This window comes from Megalops cyprinoides, chromosome 17, assembly GCF_013368585.1.
Source record: "Megalops cyprinoides isolate fMegCyp1 chromosome 17, fMegCyp1.pri, whole genome shotgun sequence".
NCBI classification, from domain to species: Eukaryota; Metazoa; Chordata; class Actinopteri; order Elopiformes; family Megalopidae; genus Megalops; species Megalops cyprinoides.
In genome coordinates, this window is record NC_050599.1 from 31,342,969 (window position 1) to 31,360,963 (window position 17,995).

The window sequence follows — 17,995 nt, forward strand, 5'->3', positions numbered from 1 at the left end:
CAGACAATGTTTCAACAGTGATAAAACTGGAAAGTCAGGCATTCTCTCACCTTCTCTGAAGACCACTTGCCATGGGAATGCTCTGCATATTTTCTGGCAATTAAATCAAGTTTTTCTGGAAGGGAAATTCTGAAAAAGGTATGAGGAGGTTATTTTTCTATTGCTAGAACGATTTCCATCAAATCCCACATTGTTTCAAAGATACTGTAAATAATATACATACAGTCTACACCAGTGTGCAAAATAAATGTCATTGTTTTATTCACTGAAGTCTTGTCACTGAATCATTGGATGAAGAATGTGCTTTATTTTATGAAAACTTGTGCATGTCTTTTGATCACTGCAATGAAAAGCAAATACATTATTCTGTGTTTTTTTTTCATACAAAGTGGGATGTAATGTCAGCCCTATGTCGGAGACAATGCAGAAATTTTCTGTGACTTCAAAACCGGATTACTCGACAACACTTTGTTGCACAAAGAAACAACTAGTATCATCAGAAAGGGTAAGGTCTGCTGTTTATTTTGAAATGTGGTACATTGTGAAGCGATAGGGACTTGTTCAACCAAGAAGCAGGAGTGTGAAATTGGGTGAAGAAATTAGTAAAGATATTACTTTGCAGAAGTTTGATCAGGCTTCATAACATGAATACTTCACTATGTACAAATATGTGACTAGTCATTAGATCTAGATCATTACAAAGCTCCGGTTCCGCTCTTTCTTGTGATATGTGTTCCATATCAATGCAATGACGAGTTCATGAGTAATTCAAACAAGAGTAATGGATGTTGAGATGGACACAGAGCTATATGCAGATTGTAACTATGATTAAATTTGATGTAAATTCAAAATTATTTTTCTCGCCAACACTTTGTCGCATAGACAAGCAACTAGCATCGTTAGCGATGAATACTTCGTGAGCAACTCAACTGAGAAGAAGGGATGTGAATTTGGATGCCGGCTGTGTCTGTCGGGCTTTAAGGGTTAAAAGACATTTTTAGTGACAATTGCAAGTGTCAAATAATTTTTTAAAGATTTTTCCAGAGACCCCCAAAAATTTTGGTGTTGAGGCTTTCAGGGGGTCTCAAGTGTTAATCAAGGGGTCTCGGACCCCCCGAGACCCCCCGAGACCCCCCGTATTTCACACCCTGGTCTACACCCATTGGACCCAAATGTTTTGGATTACACTCTCACAATAGGAGCTTAAATGGCATAACATATCCATATCTGCATTAGGGGACACTGTAAACAACACGGCAATGGAAGACTGGAGCTCTGCTGGGCCTAAGAGGTACACCATAAGGGTCATAGCCATTTTGTAACACAGCTGATGCCAGCTCCATCAGAGACCCACCCTGCTTGCCCCACCCCCCAGGCACTCACTTGGCAGTGCTGATGGGCTTGGGGTCAAAGTTTCCCTTGGAGTCCAGAGAGTCAAGCTTCTGCTGGACAGTGCTGATGGAAGTATCAATGTAGTCTGGGGGAAGAGCACCTGCCAGGGCACTCAAGCAGGGAATGGTTACCTTGAAAAGGTCAGGGTCATACTTCTGTGGGAGACAGGAGAGCCCACAGCCTAGACTTACATATCAATCACAGTCAAAAGTAGCCACATTCCCTGCATTTAGATTGGTCAGTGAGACTCTACAGACATCTGAGATCATTGGGTCAGAGAGTACCTTCTGAGAGAGCGAGTTGAAGATACCCCAAAAGAGCTTTTTGGTGAGGTGCAGCTCCTCCTCTGACGCCACTCCGTAGCTTCCCAACCCTGAGGGAATGCAGTAGTACTTCCAGTCTTGCTCATAGTGACTGGTCAAAAGCTGTGGGATATGAACCAAGTTACTTTCCAGTTACTTTATTTGCTGTGAAAAAACTCTAGTTCCCACAATCCCCAGTGGCACTTGTACTACCTACAATTCCCACTGACACCTCTACAGCCTACAGTGCTCAGTGGCACATCTTGTACCTTGCAGTCCTTCATGCAGGGACATTTTATTGACACTTACTAAGTTTAGTATGGTTTGATTATATTAGGTTTGATTGAGCTGTTAATTGGTCTGAATGTTGACCTGGGCTGATGGAGACAAAGACAGGGCCCAGTGTTCCCTCTATTTTAAAGTGCAAAGGGACAGGAAACAGGAAACAGGACCCACCTTCAGGGGCATCTTGCAGTGCTCTGTTAGCTGGGGCACATCAAAGACCAGACGCCAAAGGAGCTGCTGCAGCATAGAGGGTCGCAGGTGCCTGCAGGGTAGCAGCAGAATCATGTGACCAAGGGCTCTCACTCTGCAGGACAGGATCAGGGTCATGAGGCCAAGGGCACTCACTTAACAGGACAAGATTGGGGTTATGTGACAAGGTGTTTATCCTCATTTCTCCCTGGAAGGTTGTTCACCAGTTCTTCAGAGCAAGGGAGCATTCCTTTGATGTGAAGGTCGTACATTGTTAAAGATTAAAGGACTAGTAGACAAATTTTGACTGTCCTTCAAGCCACCTTTGAAGAGTTGCTGGTATATATAATGGAATGATCAGTAAAGTTATTATGTAGATAATAGAATGATGTGTGTAATTGTATGATATCTGGTGTATAATATATAGTGTACTGCACATAAAAAGGGATCGTACTTGCAGATGGCCAGCAGGCACTCCTCGATGGCATCGCGCTGGGCCTTGGTGAGTGAGCAACCCTTGGACAGCCGGTAGATGGTATGCAGGATAGAGTCAATGAGTGCAGCGTAGTGCTCAGTCCTGGCAAACTGGCCGGCGCAGCGAGTCAGCAGTGGCAGCACGGCTGAGCCAATGTATCTGTTCATGGCCAGGGCTGTCTCTGTGGTGCTCAGTGTCTCCTACAGGTGGGAGGCAAGAACTGCATCATGTCACATGAATACAATCATTCCTCATCATAGCACTGCTTATATTAACTGCTTACATGGAGTGTAAACAATTTGTAATGGGAGCTGGTACAGCAGCCATCCCTAACTGTTAATATAGCACAATTACTATTTATGGCCCTCACAAGGTCATTCATACTTTTATGGTGAAGTTTGTCTTTACAAAACGACTGACTGTGCAGGGATGAGGGGATCTGGGAGGGTGGTCACATTGAGAACCAGATTTGATGTCATGATGCATTCTGAGCAATCCACATGTCAATCCCTTCTGCTTTATATGATCTTCTGGTGATGGTTTCATGGGACCCATACTGCTTTTGAAAAAGGATCCTGTTCATCAGTCTCACCGTGTCCAGAGAGGCAGAGGCCTGCAGGTCTGGCAGGAACCCCACCTCCAGCAGATGGAGCAGGAAGCCCTGGTCCTCCACACCATATACACGGTCCAGAAACAGTACCATGGGGGCCTTGTGGTCTGGGCAGAAAATGGCTGACATGTCAGGCTCTATCACTGTGCCATCTGAGTGAGTAAGAGGGAAAGAGAGAGGGAGGAAAAGAGAAGGGGAGAGTGAGGGTGCCGTTTTACAGAAAATGTGATTCTGTCTGTCATAAACCACATTTTCATCAATAATACTGCAGATTCTGATTCCATGTGCAGACCCCAGCAGCACTAGACTAAATTGCCACTGACACGGGTATTTTATGTTATTCAGAGCAACGAAACTGCATTTTTCATTAGTTATAACGTTAGAACAGTCATAGTAGGCAGAAATCTTACTGATGTGTCAGAATCTCTGAAAGAGAGTGCCTCACCTCGATTAACTACTGGCATTGTGAGTGGTAAGCTGATGATGCCTACAAGGTCCTTGATGGGCACCAGTGAACGCAGGATGGCACGAATTCGAAGGGCCTCCCCTTTGCCTTTGTTTATGAGCTGTGAGAAACACAGAATTTGCATCATGAGGCAAACAGAAAGGGTCAGTACTGCAGCACTGAGGACTACACTCATTCATTAAAGTCTAAAGGACATCAATAGCATCCGTAAGCAGGCGTAACCCCTCTCAAAATATACATCCACAATATAATATACATACACTAGCAACTATAGGAGTATAGCACTGTTATACTGCACAGCTATAGTACAGTTATATCAGAGAACAGCGCTGCTATTGGAGCTAAGAATGCAAGATGGCTTACATGTCTTCAAAGAAGTACCTGGCTCATAGTGTTTTATTTTGGAGACATAAGAGGATGTGTTTTACCAAAAAGGAAGCACTTTAGAGGGCATACATGTAGTTTTTCATCTACAGCAGCTGCTTTTTAAAAACCTCTGCCAAGTGATCTGAGACCAGTGGTGTGCTTTTTCTTCTATAGCCATTACCATTAAAACAGTCCTGTCAGCTAACCTGAGATCAGGGTTGTACTACATCTGAATCACATCACCGTGACTCACATGCAACTCGGGGGCACAGCGTCCAAGCAGGTCGATGAGGGCAGAGTAAAAAGACATGATGGCATTGCCGGTGTGCACCAGTTCCTCCTCTTTCTCATCCTCAGAAGAGCTGGGCAGACAGAAAGATTAACACACAGAGAGGGATTATAATAATACGGATTATAATATATAGAGAGTGATTGTAACACGAGATGGATTACAACATGGAGATGGATATATAGAGAGCGATTGTAACACAAGATGGATTACAACATGAAGATGGAGACATAGTGAGGGTTTATAATACAGAGATGAATTAAAGCACAGAGATGGAGACAGAGTGAGGTAGTTTAATAGAGACAGGAAGCTTAGTGCTCTCCAGCTGCCCAGGCCTACCCGCTGGAGCTGAGCTGCTGGGTGGCGCTGGGCAAGTCGAGGGCGGGGTCCTGTGAGATCCGGATAGCCTCGTTCATGGCGGCCAGTAGACCATTCCCTCCCTCACCCCGCAGTGCTGGCCCAAAGCATTCAGGATGTCGGATCAAAAGCTTCACCACCACACTCGAGTTCTCCTCCACACTCTCTCCTGAAAACACACACACATGCACACAAACACACACATACACGCAAACACACACAAATGATGTATTTGCACTGATGTTTGTACTCTGATGCTGTTGTTATGAGGTGACATGGAGGCGTACCATTGACAAATACAGCGAAACGCAGGAAGGACAGGTAGCGCTCCCCTTCAATGGGGTTCCAGCCAATGTCGGGGTATCCTTTGGCCACGAGCATGGGGCAGCTCTGGAGCCCACAGCCAGCCAGGTAGGTTACCACCTAAACACAGAGACACAGCCTCCTCAAACCCACTGTCACTTGAACACCACCCTCCTCCCACACAGACACACATGCACACATACACACACATGCAGGCACACACGCAGATGTAACATGGTAATAAATTGTGATCCACTTGCCATTCATAGATAATCAATGGGTAATAGTTTCTTACAATTGTCTCATTCTCATGCCATATAAGGTGAAACCTTGTTAGCCGGTGCGTGTTGCGTCATGTTGATGTGGGGCTGTGTTTGCTAGCTGGTTATAGTGGTAGCGGCACTGCAAATCCCATGTGGTGCATGCATGCCTGATCATTTTCTCTTCTGTATGCTAGTTACACAACGGTGCATGAGGAAAACGGATGGCTATGCATGGCTAAATGCATGTTCTTTCATTTTTTTCTACCAGATATGAACAAGAATAAAGCGACTGTGGTACAAAGATTGGTATGTCATCGTTTTAATATAACACAACGCGGCAAAGAAAGATCAGCTACACAGATACGTACGAATGCACTCACACACTCATGCATGCACGCACACATACAAATACATTCCTTTTCCAAGTCAGGTTCTTCCAGTTCCAGGGCAAGTCCATTGTTGTCCATGACAGATGAAGCAGCCACATCCAGAGGTGTAGAGCCCCTCATAGCTGGAGAAGCTGCAGGTACACACACCCACACACACAGTGACCTCTAAAGAAACATAGCCACCCCTATACATACATATGTGCATACATACACACACACACACACACACACTCACACTCACCTCTGAAAAAATACACAGTCACTCCTATTTATGCACACACAGTCACCTCTGAAGAGACACAGACAATTACCTTTAAATACACATAATCACGTGTAAACAAACACATACAATCACCCTCAATAATAATTGCTTGCTTTAATTTTCCTAGATCAGTCAGTCACTGAACTTGGCATTGAACAGGGTTTCATGTAGGGTGACCATACGTCCTCTTTTTCCCGGACATGTCCTCTTTTTGAGATGCATTTTTTAGGTCCCAAAAAGAGGTCATGTCTGGGAAAAAGAGGACGTATGGTCACCCTAGTTTCATGAGGCCTTACAGACTAGGTGTTGTGTATGAACAGAATGATTTTACTAGGTCCAAACAGCTGGGGGTAGTCTTTAAGATCACTCACTTCAGCTCTATTTCCATTCCAGAACTTTTAATCAGTCCCTAAACGTAGAGTGGGAATATATTTGTCATGTTTCAGAGATCTGGTGTTTAATTACAAAACTGTGACATGGGGTGGTGTTTTCCAGTGAATGTTATTATGCCTGTAGGTGTAAATAACGTCTGTGTTTAAAATAAGAATTTACAAAAATCCTGGCCAAAATGATTATTTCATTCACTGAACAAGGCACACAAAAATGAAAATGTTTTCAGTTTGTAAAATATTGCAATACTTGCTTTGATAAAATTCACTGTACACATGCTGTTTCCTCCCTCATCCCCTTCATCACTCTACTACCCTGATGTTCTCCCTTATTCCTCCTGCAGACAGTACTGACCTCCACTGTCCTACCCTAACATGCTCCTCATAGCTCCTGCAGACAATGCTGACCTGTGATGCCATACTTGTGTCTCATTTCATGATATATCAGAATTATCTGTGCTCTTAATTACGACACCACAATACCATTGCCTAATCACATGTATCTCAGCATATAATGTGCTAAAAGACTGTCATACCTCTCAAACAGTCTCAGTAACACTTTACCCTCTAAAACAATGATACAGGAGTGAATGTGACCCTCATAAACACACACTAATGTCAGCCTTTGTTCCTGTGTGGACTAGAACATTCTAAAACATATTTGTCCTGTTTAAGCATGTAGGATGGAAGGCACTGAACCCACCTAGTCCCACACTGCTGTTCTCCAGGAGGTAGCTCAGATGGTCAAACATCGCCTTCTGGTTCTGCCGACTAATGCAGCAAAAGTAGCACAAGAACCGGCAGCAGCTTGCCACCATTTTGGGAAAAGAGATCTCCTGGAAAAGAGAACAAAATCTATGTTATTCAGGAGAAGAACTACTATGTCAGTGTCTGGATTTTCACTACCATAGCATTAGAAAGAATAAATTGCAATCACAATTCAAATGAAAGCACAACAGAAGCAAATAGATTTCCTATGCATTCATATAGACAAACAAATATCATGTCTGGCTTTATGCACCCCATGGGGAAGAGAAGCCACCATGATAGACTGAACTGGAATGCATATGACCTATCTAGATCACCCCGCAGAATGGGGGAGGCAGTAATGCTTTCTAGGATTCCACCATGGGATAATGAACATGGTTGAAATGGCTGAAATGGTTTGCCGTGAGCGTCCCAGTCACCTAAAGTGGCAGTGCTATAAAGACCTGTGAGGCATGCGTGTCTCCAGGAGCCCAGGTTAGCTCCAGCCTCAGCAGTGAGAGCTGTACCTGAGACTTGTCTCCTTTGAGTACATTCACCATCACCTCCATCACTGTCTCGTGCATGCCCAGAACCCGCATCAGGTTGGGGTGCTGATAAAACACCTTATTGTTCATGATGTCACTGCAGACAGGAGAGAATGGAGAAACTGAATGGCTGCTGTGGTTTTACTGATACAAATTAAACTTAAAATGCACTTCTGTGGTTTAATAAGAAAATATATCTTTAATTAGAAAATCAGTTTATCTATCTATCTATCTTTCTATATCTACCTACCTATCTAACCTAATAGTCATACTCAGATCAGATAATGAGCCACAGTAGTAACAGTCATGCTCAGGTCAGCTAATGCACCACAGCAGTAATGGTGGTCCTCACCCCAGGCCATCGATCATGAGCTGCTCCTCCTTCTTGCCCATGCGCACACTGAGCAGGGAGCGGATCTGGCCGAGGGAGGCCAGCAGGTGGATGGTGTCCTGCATGAAGGTGGCACTGATGGTGTAGGTCTTCTTCATGGCTCGCAGCAGCTCACCCACACTGTCGTACTGCCTCCGCAGTAGGCTAAACATCACCCGCACCAGCTCCGGGTCCTGCACCTGCCGCTCCTGTGCCCAGCTCACCATCGTCTGTGAGATCAGCTCCTTCAAGGTTTCTGTGGCCAGCAGGGGGAGTAAGTGAGCACAGCAACACATCACCTCAGTGACCACTCCAGAGCTGAGCACATCAACTCAGTCACTACTCCAGAGCTGAACACATCACCTCAGTCACCACTCCAGAGCTGAATACATCACCTCAGTCACCATTCCAGAGCTGAACACATCACCTCAGTCACCACTCTGCAGCTGAACACATCATCTCAGTCACCACTCTGGAGCTGAACACATCATTTCAGTCACCGTTCCAGAGCTGAACACATCATCTCAGTCACCACCCCAGAGCTGAACACGTCATCTCCATTACCACTCCACTCTCCATTGCCTGAGCACCACTCCCTTGTTAATTAAACAATCTCATGCTGTAGCATTCATAATAGCACACAAATAACAGACAATCTGCGTTGTTTCATGACCATAATGTTTCGTGAGCATAGTGTTTCGCTAGCTTGCAGCCACCACTGCAAGGACCTCAACAGAGCCAAAACACATGTACCCATAGCTTTATTCTAGTTACAGACCAGCAGAGCTACTGGATACATACCCACTCCATTACCAGAGAATGGATCAGTATATTCATAGTACCCACTCTGTTCTGGAACCTAGACTTACTGGGAGCAGCCTGCTCTTTCTCTGTCGGCTTCTCCTCTGTTTTCTGTGGATGACCTTTGATCTTGTATACCAGGGCCATCAGCCGGCCTTTCAAAGAGTTGTCCTGCTCCTCCTCCTCCTGTTCCACTGGGATTCCTGGGCAGACAGACAGACAGATAGGCAGACAGAGACATGGGATAGTAAAGAGGAAGTTACATCTACCCTGTGGGGTCTTCAGTGCCTTATCATGCTGGAATCAGATGTTTTGGTTAGAAATGCAATTGCTGCATGTGTAGCTCCACGGTGAGCAAACAGTGCGTCAGTAGAGATGAACTGATTATACAAACGATTTAACTCATTATAGTCTTGTGATGGCATTCACATATGTATTGCTTTTTAGTGGTACTTCAATGAAAAAAATACACACAATTCAAATCCCTGATGAACAGGTTAAGTTTACAGTTTCATCTGCCTTGAACAGTGTGTTTACTGTCATCTTAATCAGACACAACTAAAAGTGTAATTCTGTTCCTGTGTTTTCTGGGAACACATACTGCATGTTGGAACTGTCCTTCTGCAGTATCTGCTCCAGATGGAGCTCTCTGTAAGAGCAAAACAATGATTTCCTCTGTTCATTGGCCTGGTTTGACTCAGCAAGTTGTCATCTTGCCCCTGGTTGACACTGCACAGCTGCATTCATCAGAGCCTATAGATCACCAAAGTATAGCCAACCTTCTATTGGACACCATGATTACACATCAGTTATTTACCAAGTAAATGGTACCAGTATATGCCACCTGAGTCAGTGAGTCAGTCAGTCAAGGTAGTATTACTTGCTGCTTCAGTCAGTCAAAGTAGTATTACTTGCTGCTTATTTACTTAGTAGTATTGCTTTGTTTTATGTTTTATGTATTGTGATTTAGTGATATTGCGATGTATTTTAGTGTATGTACTAGGGGCGCAACGAATAATCATCGTAGTCGACTAAAATCGATGACCAAATTAGTGCGTGTGTTTTTCATGCTGACTCGGAATGCTCAGACATGTAGCCTAAGCTACGTTGCTTTACTGGAGTGAACAATACAGATGGCAACACCTTCACAACTAAAGACCTTAACCCTTAACCCACGTAACTTATTTTTTATGCTCTGTAGCGCGCGTGTTATGTTACACAGTTGTTATGTTTTCATTAGTGTTATTAAGCTTCTCATAGTTTACAGCTAGCAGTTGCTATATTTTTTAATGTTAAATCGCTGTTTCCTCAAAGCTAAAATTAGCTAGAATTTTTCCAATCTAGTTTTCCAATCGTACAGGTTTTAGCATATGCACTAAACAGCTAATCACACAGTGTGACCATATGCGCGAAAGGGCTCACTCTGCCAAGAAGGTTGTGAACGGCAACATTTGCAAACCTGACCTTGCCTGGCATTGGAGCACATTAGTTATGCTCAAGAATTTTTCCAATCTAGTTTTCCAATAGAAAGCTGTAATGTTTTCTATTTTGAAATACATGAAATACATTATCTCTTGATCAATAAATTATTAATGACGTTGAACATACAGTGTAGCAGATAATAACCTATTATTCACACCGATCCTGTTCACATTCCAAATGTGCCCTAACTTTACAATGTTAAACCAGAGCCTGTCTGCTATTAAGAAATTCTCTGTTGCATCGTTGTCATGTCGACGTTTATGGCAGGAAATAGTGTTGCTGCCGAGTGCACACATTTAGAGAACACCAGAGAATGTGATACTTTCTAAATCGCTAAAGATTTCTACAACTCATGTCTATGTGTGCATGCCCAATGTGGGTTGCATTCGAATGCATTCGAAGGAGTTATGGGTTTGTTGGATGTCTTTCTTCAAAGGAAGCAGACTTGTACTGAATTAGTTCTAGTAACCATTCTAGTGATGTACGTTCGCGACCGATCTGAGTCTTTTGAATGGGTCCTTGGTACAAACGAAGGGATCCGAGTCATACTTGAGAGCCGTTGTTTTTGTCGTTGCGCCCAAATTTCACTGCCTGCTGTAAATCCATTCAGCGTAGCATACTGGATAAGGAGCAGGAGTTGTAATCAAAAGGTTGCTGGTTTGATCCTTGGAGAAAGAGAGAGAGAGAGAGCTCGGAAAGGAAAAGCTCCCTTCAAAGAGCCATTATTCCCTTCACTAAACCAGTCATTAAAAGATGTATTTTGGAATGAAGTTCTCATCTTTATTGTCTTTATTATTAGGTAGCATATGCCAAAAACAACCTCAAGCTAAATTTAAAAGCCGATAGATAAATAAGGGCCATTGAGTAATTGTGCAATTCATGATCCGAATAGTCGATTATTCGTTTCAATAATCGATTGATTATTCGACTATCAAAATAGTTGTTAGCTGCAGCCCTAGTATGTACTTAATCACTTCCCACAGTTTTCTAGGCTGGCTAGTTTCAGATTGGCACATCTTAACTTGTGGTGATGCTAGAATGGTGTTATGCACACACTTGATGGTATGGGAGTGTTAGCCCAGTGTGATGCTGTTTCTTATTTAACTTGGACGGATGCACTTCTGTTCTTTTGTGCTGGAAGTCGAACTGGATAAGAGTGCCTGCTAAATGAATGCAATGTAATTTAACAATAAATTCCCACTAATGGGTATCTTCTTTAAACATGTCCATTTTCTCATTCAGCTTCTTCATGTACTGTTTTATTAACCAATTTAAAGGCTTGAATTATGTCCCATTCACCATTATCCATTATTCTTATTACCTGCCAGTTTATTCCCAGGAGCAGAGAGTTTTTACATTATGTTTAGCAGTACAGCTCACAGGTGAGCTGGTAAGCTAGTGAGGGTAATACTGATCAGTTTTGCACTGCAGTCAATGGGTAGCTAGCTGGTTGTAGCACCCTGAGAGTGGTTGTACCACAGTGAAGGCGTAGCTCATCGTGGAAGTTGTACAGATCCTCTCGTATGTCTTCTGGGCAAGGGCAGTCTTCTCCCATGTCAAAATTCAGCAGCATGTTGATCTGTAGGAGGGATGGGTACAGAGTGAGGGACCTGGGCAGCATGTTGATCTGCAGGAGGGATGGGTACAGAGTGAGAGACATGAGCAGCATGTTGATCTGCAGGAGGGATGGATACAGAGTGAGGGACCTGGGCAGCATTTTGATCTGCAGGAGGGATGGGTACGGAGTGAGAGACCTGAGCAGCATGTTGATCTGAAGGAGGGATGGGTACAGAGTGAAGGACCTGGGCAGCATGTTGATCTGCAGGAGGGATGGGTACAGAGTGAGAGACCTCACTGTGTTGCAGTGTTTATGCTGCAGCTGGGCCTGGCCTCACTCTGTGTCTGCACTCCCACAGGGTGACACAGGCTGGTTTGCATGCCTTTTCCTCTCATAAAAGAAATTTTCAGATTGTTACGTCTGTAGGTCACCATTCACCATCTCACATCTAGAGAGATGGTTCCTGTTATAGAACCAACCCACTACACTTGAAGCTGAATGAGTCAGTACTGGTAATGTCAGGGGTTAAAGCTGCATGAGTAAGTACTGGTACTGCATGAGTCTGTTTTGGTCCTGTTCAGGGATAACACACCTTGATTTAAATGCAGTTTCAGCCACAGTCAGTGATAATGAAAAGAAGGTAGCTAGTCCCAGAGCCTTACCAAAGTACCAGGTTGGCATTCAAATGCTTTGCACATTATTTGATACTGAAGGACATTCAATGGCATGGAATGTGAAAGAACAAAATGTATTTATTCCTGCATTGATTTATCATGCACAGTACAGTAATGCTTGTCATAGTAAACAGCAGCTTGTTAATATAAACACCTGAATTCAGATTTTTCAGGCCTAATCCAGAACAGACCAACAATAACAGGCAGAAACACTGAGCGATACAGCCCATGAAATAGTTAGGCTGGGTACAGACAGCCCCAGAGAGCAGGAAATGGTTTTCCAGGTAAAACACTCATACCAAGCAGCAGTGAGAATGACCTAGGAGGGAGGTGGAGCTGTGGTCCGGGCAGGGGGAAATTAAGGTGTGAGTGTTCAAGCTCTGTGAATGTGCCAGTCAATACTTCTGTGAATTTCACAGCTCCATGCAGTACTCAGGACTCAGTGGTGTGGTGACAGACAACAGCATTCCCCTGGTCCGCGTCCTCTTTGGAGGGAGCTTGTGCTGAGTCATGGCTGGGTACAAATGACTAGACTCTACGCAATGACTTTTAGATGTTGCAGCTGAACAGATTTACCCACACATAGAATGCCCTAAAGCAGGATATTTACAGCAATTGTACTGGACCCAGTCAACAGATGGAGGTCACAGTGTTAATATGCAAAGTGAACAAAAGTAAGTCTAAAGAATATGATGTTTCAATACTGCTGCTGCACATGGTTACAACAAGAAGATCCAGAATAGAGGTTATGCACTGAGGTTATCACTCTCCTGCCAGAATACGCCCCCTCAGTCGGACTGAGTGACAAAACATCCTGCAATCCTTACAACATACCAAAGAACCAGTGGTCCACGGACATTGACATGTCACCAGGAATCGGGTTTCCTGACATTTATACGTACCTGATTTTGATGCCAGGGAAATACACAAAGCAAAGCCTGAAGGCATACAAAAGCCGGGACATTCTAAAACGCTTAACATGGCTTAATGTACCAAAACTGCGATCAATGATCACCAAATTTCTCTCGGACATCTCTTGTCAGAAACACTTCCTCCTGTCAAAAAATCAAAACCGAAATCCTAGGAGTATGGTCGTTATCTCACGTTAAGCGTTTTCCTCTCCATTGATGCCCATTATAAGGAAAAAGCTTAACATGGCTTGATGTCCCAAAACAGCGATCAATGATGACCAAATTTGTCTGACATCTCACATGTCATAAACACTGTCTCCTATCAAAAAAGCAAAACTCTCCATTGACACCCATTAAAATGCTTTGTAGCTTAACAGCGATCAACTAACAAAAAAGCAAGAGGACAGCGCTTAATGTAATGTCGGCTTAAATACCATATTTCTTGGGTTTTAGTTTTGCTTTGTTGTGACAAGAGATGTCCGAGAGAAATTTGGTGATCATTGATCGCTGTTTTGGAACATTAAGCCATGTTAAGCCGTTTCACCTCAAGTGTTTTAGAATGTCCGCAAAAGCTTGGTCGTACTTCAAAGCGGGATTTGTTGGTGAAATTAAAGTGACGAGGACACCAATGGGTATTCTGGTTGTATGTGGACAGGTTTGTACAAATATTTTTATTTTATTACAACTTTTATTTGGAAAGCTGTAAACTACACGTATTGGTGCCTGGATTCCAGTTGTTTCTGCGAATTGCAGTAATCCATTTGCTTCTCTTTTCTTTAGCTTTCGGAAGTCTGTAAAAAAATAGCTCCGATTTCTTGTTGAATCTATTTGTACAGTCAATCGCATAACAGCTCTTTCCCAGTTTAGATGTGTTTTTTGTATTTTCGCAGCATTCAAGCTGAACGCTAACGCTGCCACTCAGTACGTCTTTCTGCCACGCAGTGGGTGTAACTCGCAGTGACTCCGCCTACTGTGACACCACGTGCATAACCTCTATAACTAATCACTGATGCTGTAGCTTTATCTCAGCCACGAGGGTCATGTTACAGGAATAACCAATGAAACAGGGACAATGGGAGCATGGGTGGGGCTGACTGAGTTAGCTCTACCTGTTCCTGTGGAGGGGAGCGGAACTCCTTAGTCTTCCTGGCAGTGACGGCAGCAGACATGTTGAGTGCCTGCATCAGCTCATTGTATCGGAACTTCTGGTTGAACTGCAGCTTCGACACAAAGCTGTCAGAGAAGGATACAATGGCCTCCACGTGGTGCCTCAGCTCACAGTCGCAGAAATAGTGCAGCAGCTCACATATTTAAGCAGCAGAGGATAAATGTTGCAGTTTTATCAAATGGCACATTAAGAAAATAGGTGCTCAATCAAGCAGTATTGCCACAGATACTCCTACCACACTTGTTTGTTATGGAAATCATTTTGGTCATGATTCTAAATGTTTCTCCTTTTGATTATTAACTGTATGACTGAGCCTATGAAATGATAGCTGCATTTATAAACAGTGTAGGACAGGAATACAAACATGAAATTAGTATTTTACCAGAATTTTTACACCAGCAAGCAACTCAGTAATATGCCACTGCATCTAACTAACTCATTTCAGGCAGAGAGTCACCCATACAAATCTTGATATTTGACGGGCACTTTTAAGGCACATTTCAAAAATAATCGCTGAAAACCTGACAACGCCCTGTGGCGTTTGGGCTGACCTCACCTGGCGTTTGACGGACTCAGGTAGTCTCTTCTCCAACAGGCCCTTCACATGCTGCCTGGCCTCCTTCACATCCTCCTCCCCTGCCTCCATTGCCTTTTCTTCATTGCTGGTCACCTCCTCATTCTCGGCCAGCTCACCCTCCTCTTTGTGCTCACCAAAGACGTGGGGCTCGATGAGCAGCAGCACCTGTCGCACGTCCTCACTGTTGAGTGTGCCCATGATGAGCAGTGTGCCAATCAGCTTCAGGATGGGCACAAACTGGTACTCGGCGCTCCCGCCCACCGGGTCGCGGATGTGGTAGCCACCACCCTGCACTGCCTCTGTCAACATGCTGATGGCCTTCTCCTTCAGCACGTCCAGTGGGATCTCAGGGCTGTAGAGGTGAGCCTCCTGCTTGGTGGTCACGAAGCAGGGTGGAGAGAAGTGGAGGCAGGGCCTGAGTGAGGTGCTGAGCCCCACCCCTGGAAGGGAGTGGGTCTTGGACTCGTCAGGGAAGAGGTGGATGCTGCCTGTCTCGCCCGTCACTGGGACAATGAACTCATTGTTCATCATGAGGCAGGCGTTCTTGGCTGTCTCCAGGTGGATGGCCATGAGCACATCATAGAAGCCCTCACGGAGCATGCCTGACAGGTACTGGTTGTCGATGGTGTACAGCAGCTGGGATTGGTCCAGGTGGCTGCACAAGGCATGGGCCACATGCATGTTTCCCATGGCGCACAGGGCACAGTACAGCTTGAGCATGTGGTAGTGGAACTTTCTCAGGTCCTCCTGCTCGGACAACTCCAGCACATCCACACACCTGAAAAAGAAACAGGACAGGACTAAGAGAGGGACAGAGAGAGAAAGACAGAGATCAACAGAAGGAGATGAGGAAAGAGGTAGGGATGGAGAAGGAGAGAGACACAGACATAGGAAAAGAGAGAGGAAAGTAGAGATAGAACTAGATAAGGAAAAAGAGAGAGAAAGAGAAGGAGATGGAGAAAGAGGCAGAGAAGTAAATAGGGAAAGAGAGGGAGGGATAGAGCCGCACAGATAGGAAAGGAGAGGAAGAGATACAAAGGTGTAGAGTGGCCTATAGGGATAAGGAAAACGAGAAAGACAGAGAGACAGAAAGAGATAAAGGGAAAAGAGAAAGAGAGAGATAGAAGGAGACAGGGGGAGAGATAGAGACCGACAGGAGGTAGGGAAAGAGAGACACTGAAGGAGGTAGGGAAGGGGGGCAGAATGAGACAGAAGGGTATGCTTTCAGGTGGAGACGTGATGGCAAACCTGCTCTCCTCGGGAATGTGCACTGCCATTATCTGCAGTGGCTCCAGGCACTGCACCACCCAGCCGTGCCTCTCGCTGACGCGTGCCGTCTCCACCTTAAGGAAGGTGTTGGGCATGCGGCTCCACACCACCGACACCAGTGTCTGCACACCCAGCCGTGGCGGGCACTGTGGTACTGGGTTCTGGTGCTCACTCTTAAAGATGGCCGAAGACAGGGGCATGGCGTCCTGCATGCAGGGAGGGCAGGGCACATGTCAGATGGTCTGTGGGAAAGTAGCAGGACACATCTGATACAACATGATCTGTGAGTGTGGGGACAACAGACCTTTATTTTAGCAAACTCAAACTGGAACAGTCTGGGACTGGTGGGCCGAACGAACACTGCAGGGAAGAGCTTTGTGTTGGGCTCCACCTGAACAGAAACAGACCTCAAATCAGTACACATACAACTAAAAGGCCAGCAGTCAAAATGACTTTACACAGCCGAGCGTAGTCTTGCATCCAAATCAAATATGTTAGATCACATAAGCAATGAGTGTTTGTGAATGAAAAGCATCTGTCTCCTCTTCTCAGATCAGTCAGTCCAGTGGTCATCCCTGTTGCCAGGTTTCAGGGAGATAATGTTGCCCAGCAGCAATGTGGGGGCATGTGTTTTGGATTAATTCAATTTGTAGGTACTGCTGACAGGAATGCATGAAAAGTGAATGGCAGGAGGCAAATGGGCAGAGTTAATCACAGTGAAACTGCAAGCGATGCAAAATGGGAGAAATGAGCGTTCGCAAGGGAAAATGTTGTACTCGAGCGAAAATTTTGCCTGTCGAAAGCAATCACCGTCAAGTAGGGCTAGAAGCCACGCCACGCTAGCAACTTTTTTTTTTAAAATTCAAATATAGAAAATTTACAAACAGACACGGCAACTGTAGAACCAAGGTACACCAAAGCACATTTTCCAAATAGTTTCCAAACATAATAAGGCTATAGTTAAAGTACTGTATAGTGAATGACAAATAGACATATAACAACATATGAGAATAAAATTAAATAGGTAAACACTGAAAACAACTTAAGAAATAAATAACTTAATGAAAAAACACACATTTATCCCTTTTTGTATTAAAAAAAACTATAATGGGGTCAGAAAATATTACAAAGCAACCAGATCATGTAACATTTTTGCTAGTGTGATGGCTTTTTTGCTTGATATTGTAGATAGGGACACTCTGAACTTCTCAAGTTTCTTTTTTGAAATGTGGAAATGAAGGAGGGTTTTTATGAATCTGCACTTATGTATGAAAAATTTAGCAAGTATAAATATGTTGTTAACCAGATAGTGATACTTACAGTCTTTTTTAAGTACACCAAACTTAATCTGCTTATAATTCACAGGCTTCACATCAATGTTATGACAAGACAGCCAGTTGCACAACTGATCCCAAAATAATCTTTATCTAATCTTTATTTTAACTAATCTTTACTTTACTGATTACAACTAATCACTGCCGGGTTCAGTAGTTTTGATATCACTCCAACAAAATTGACAAGAGTTATCATCAGTATTAAATCTTAGCCTAAGGAAT

At 44.1% G+C, this 17,995-nt stretch overlaps 1 protein-coding gene across 1 annotated transcript in view; it reads right to left on the bottom strand.

The window, feature by feature from the left end:
• The window catches only part of LOC118791935 (ryanodine receptor 3-like), a 139,974-nt gene that overhangs the window by 34,507 nt on the left and 87,472 nt on the right, over positions 1–17,995 (bottom strand). Inside the window, 20 exon segments of the mRNA XM_036549500.1 lie at positions 51–129; positions 1,384–1,547; positions 1,677–1,817; positions 2,151–2,241; positions 2,623–2,843; positions 3,236–3,405; positions 3,699–3,819; positions 4,339–4,447; positions 4,714–4,900; positions 5,019–5,156; positions 5,716–5,817; positions 7,041–7,170; positions 7,612–7,726; positions 7,982–8,255; positions 8,869–9,003; positions 11,759–11,861; positions 14,535–14,737; positions 15,152–15,948; positions 16,419–16,645; positions 16,744–16,830. Coding sequence (XP_036405393.1) covers positions 51–129; positions 1,384–1,547; positions 1,677–1,817; positions 2,151–2,241; positions 2,623–2,843; positions 3,236–3,405; positions 3,699–3,819; positions 4,339–4,447; positions 4,714–4,900; positions 5,019–5,156; positions 5,716–5,817; positions 7,041–7,170; positions 7,612–7,726; positions 7,982–8,255; positions 8,869–9,003; positions 11,759–11,861; positions 14,535–14,737; positions 15,152–15,948; positions 16,419–16,645; positions 16,744–16,830 — 3,594 coding nt within the window.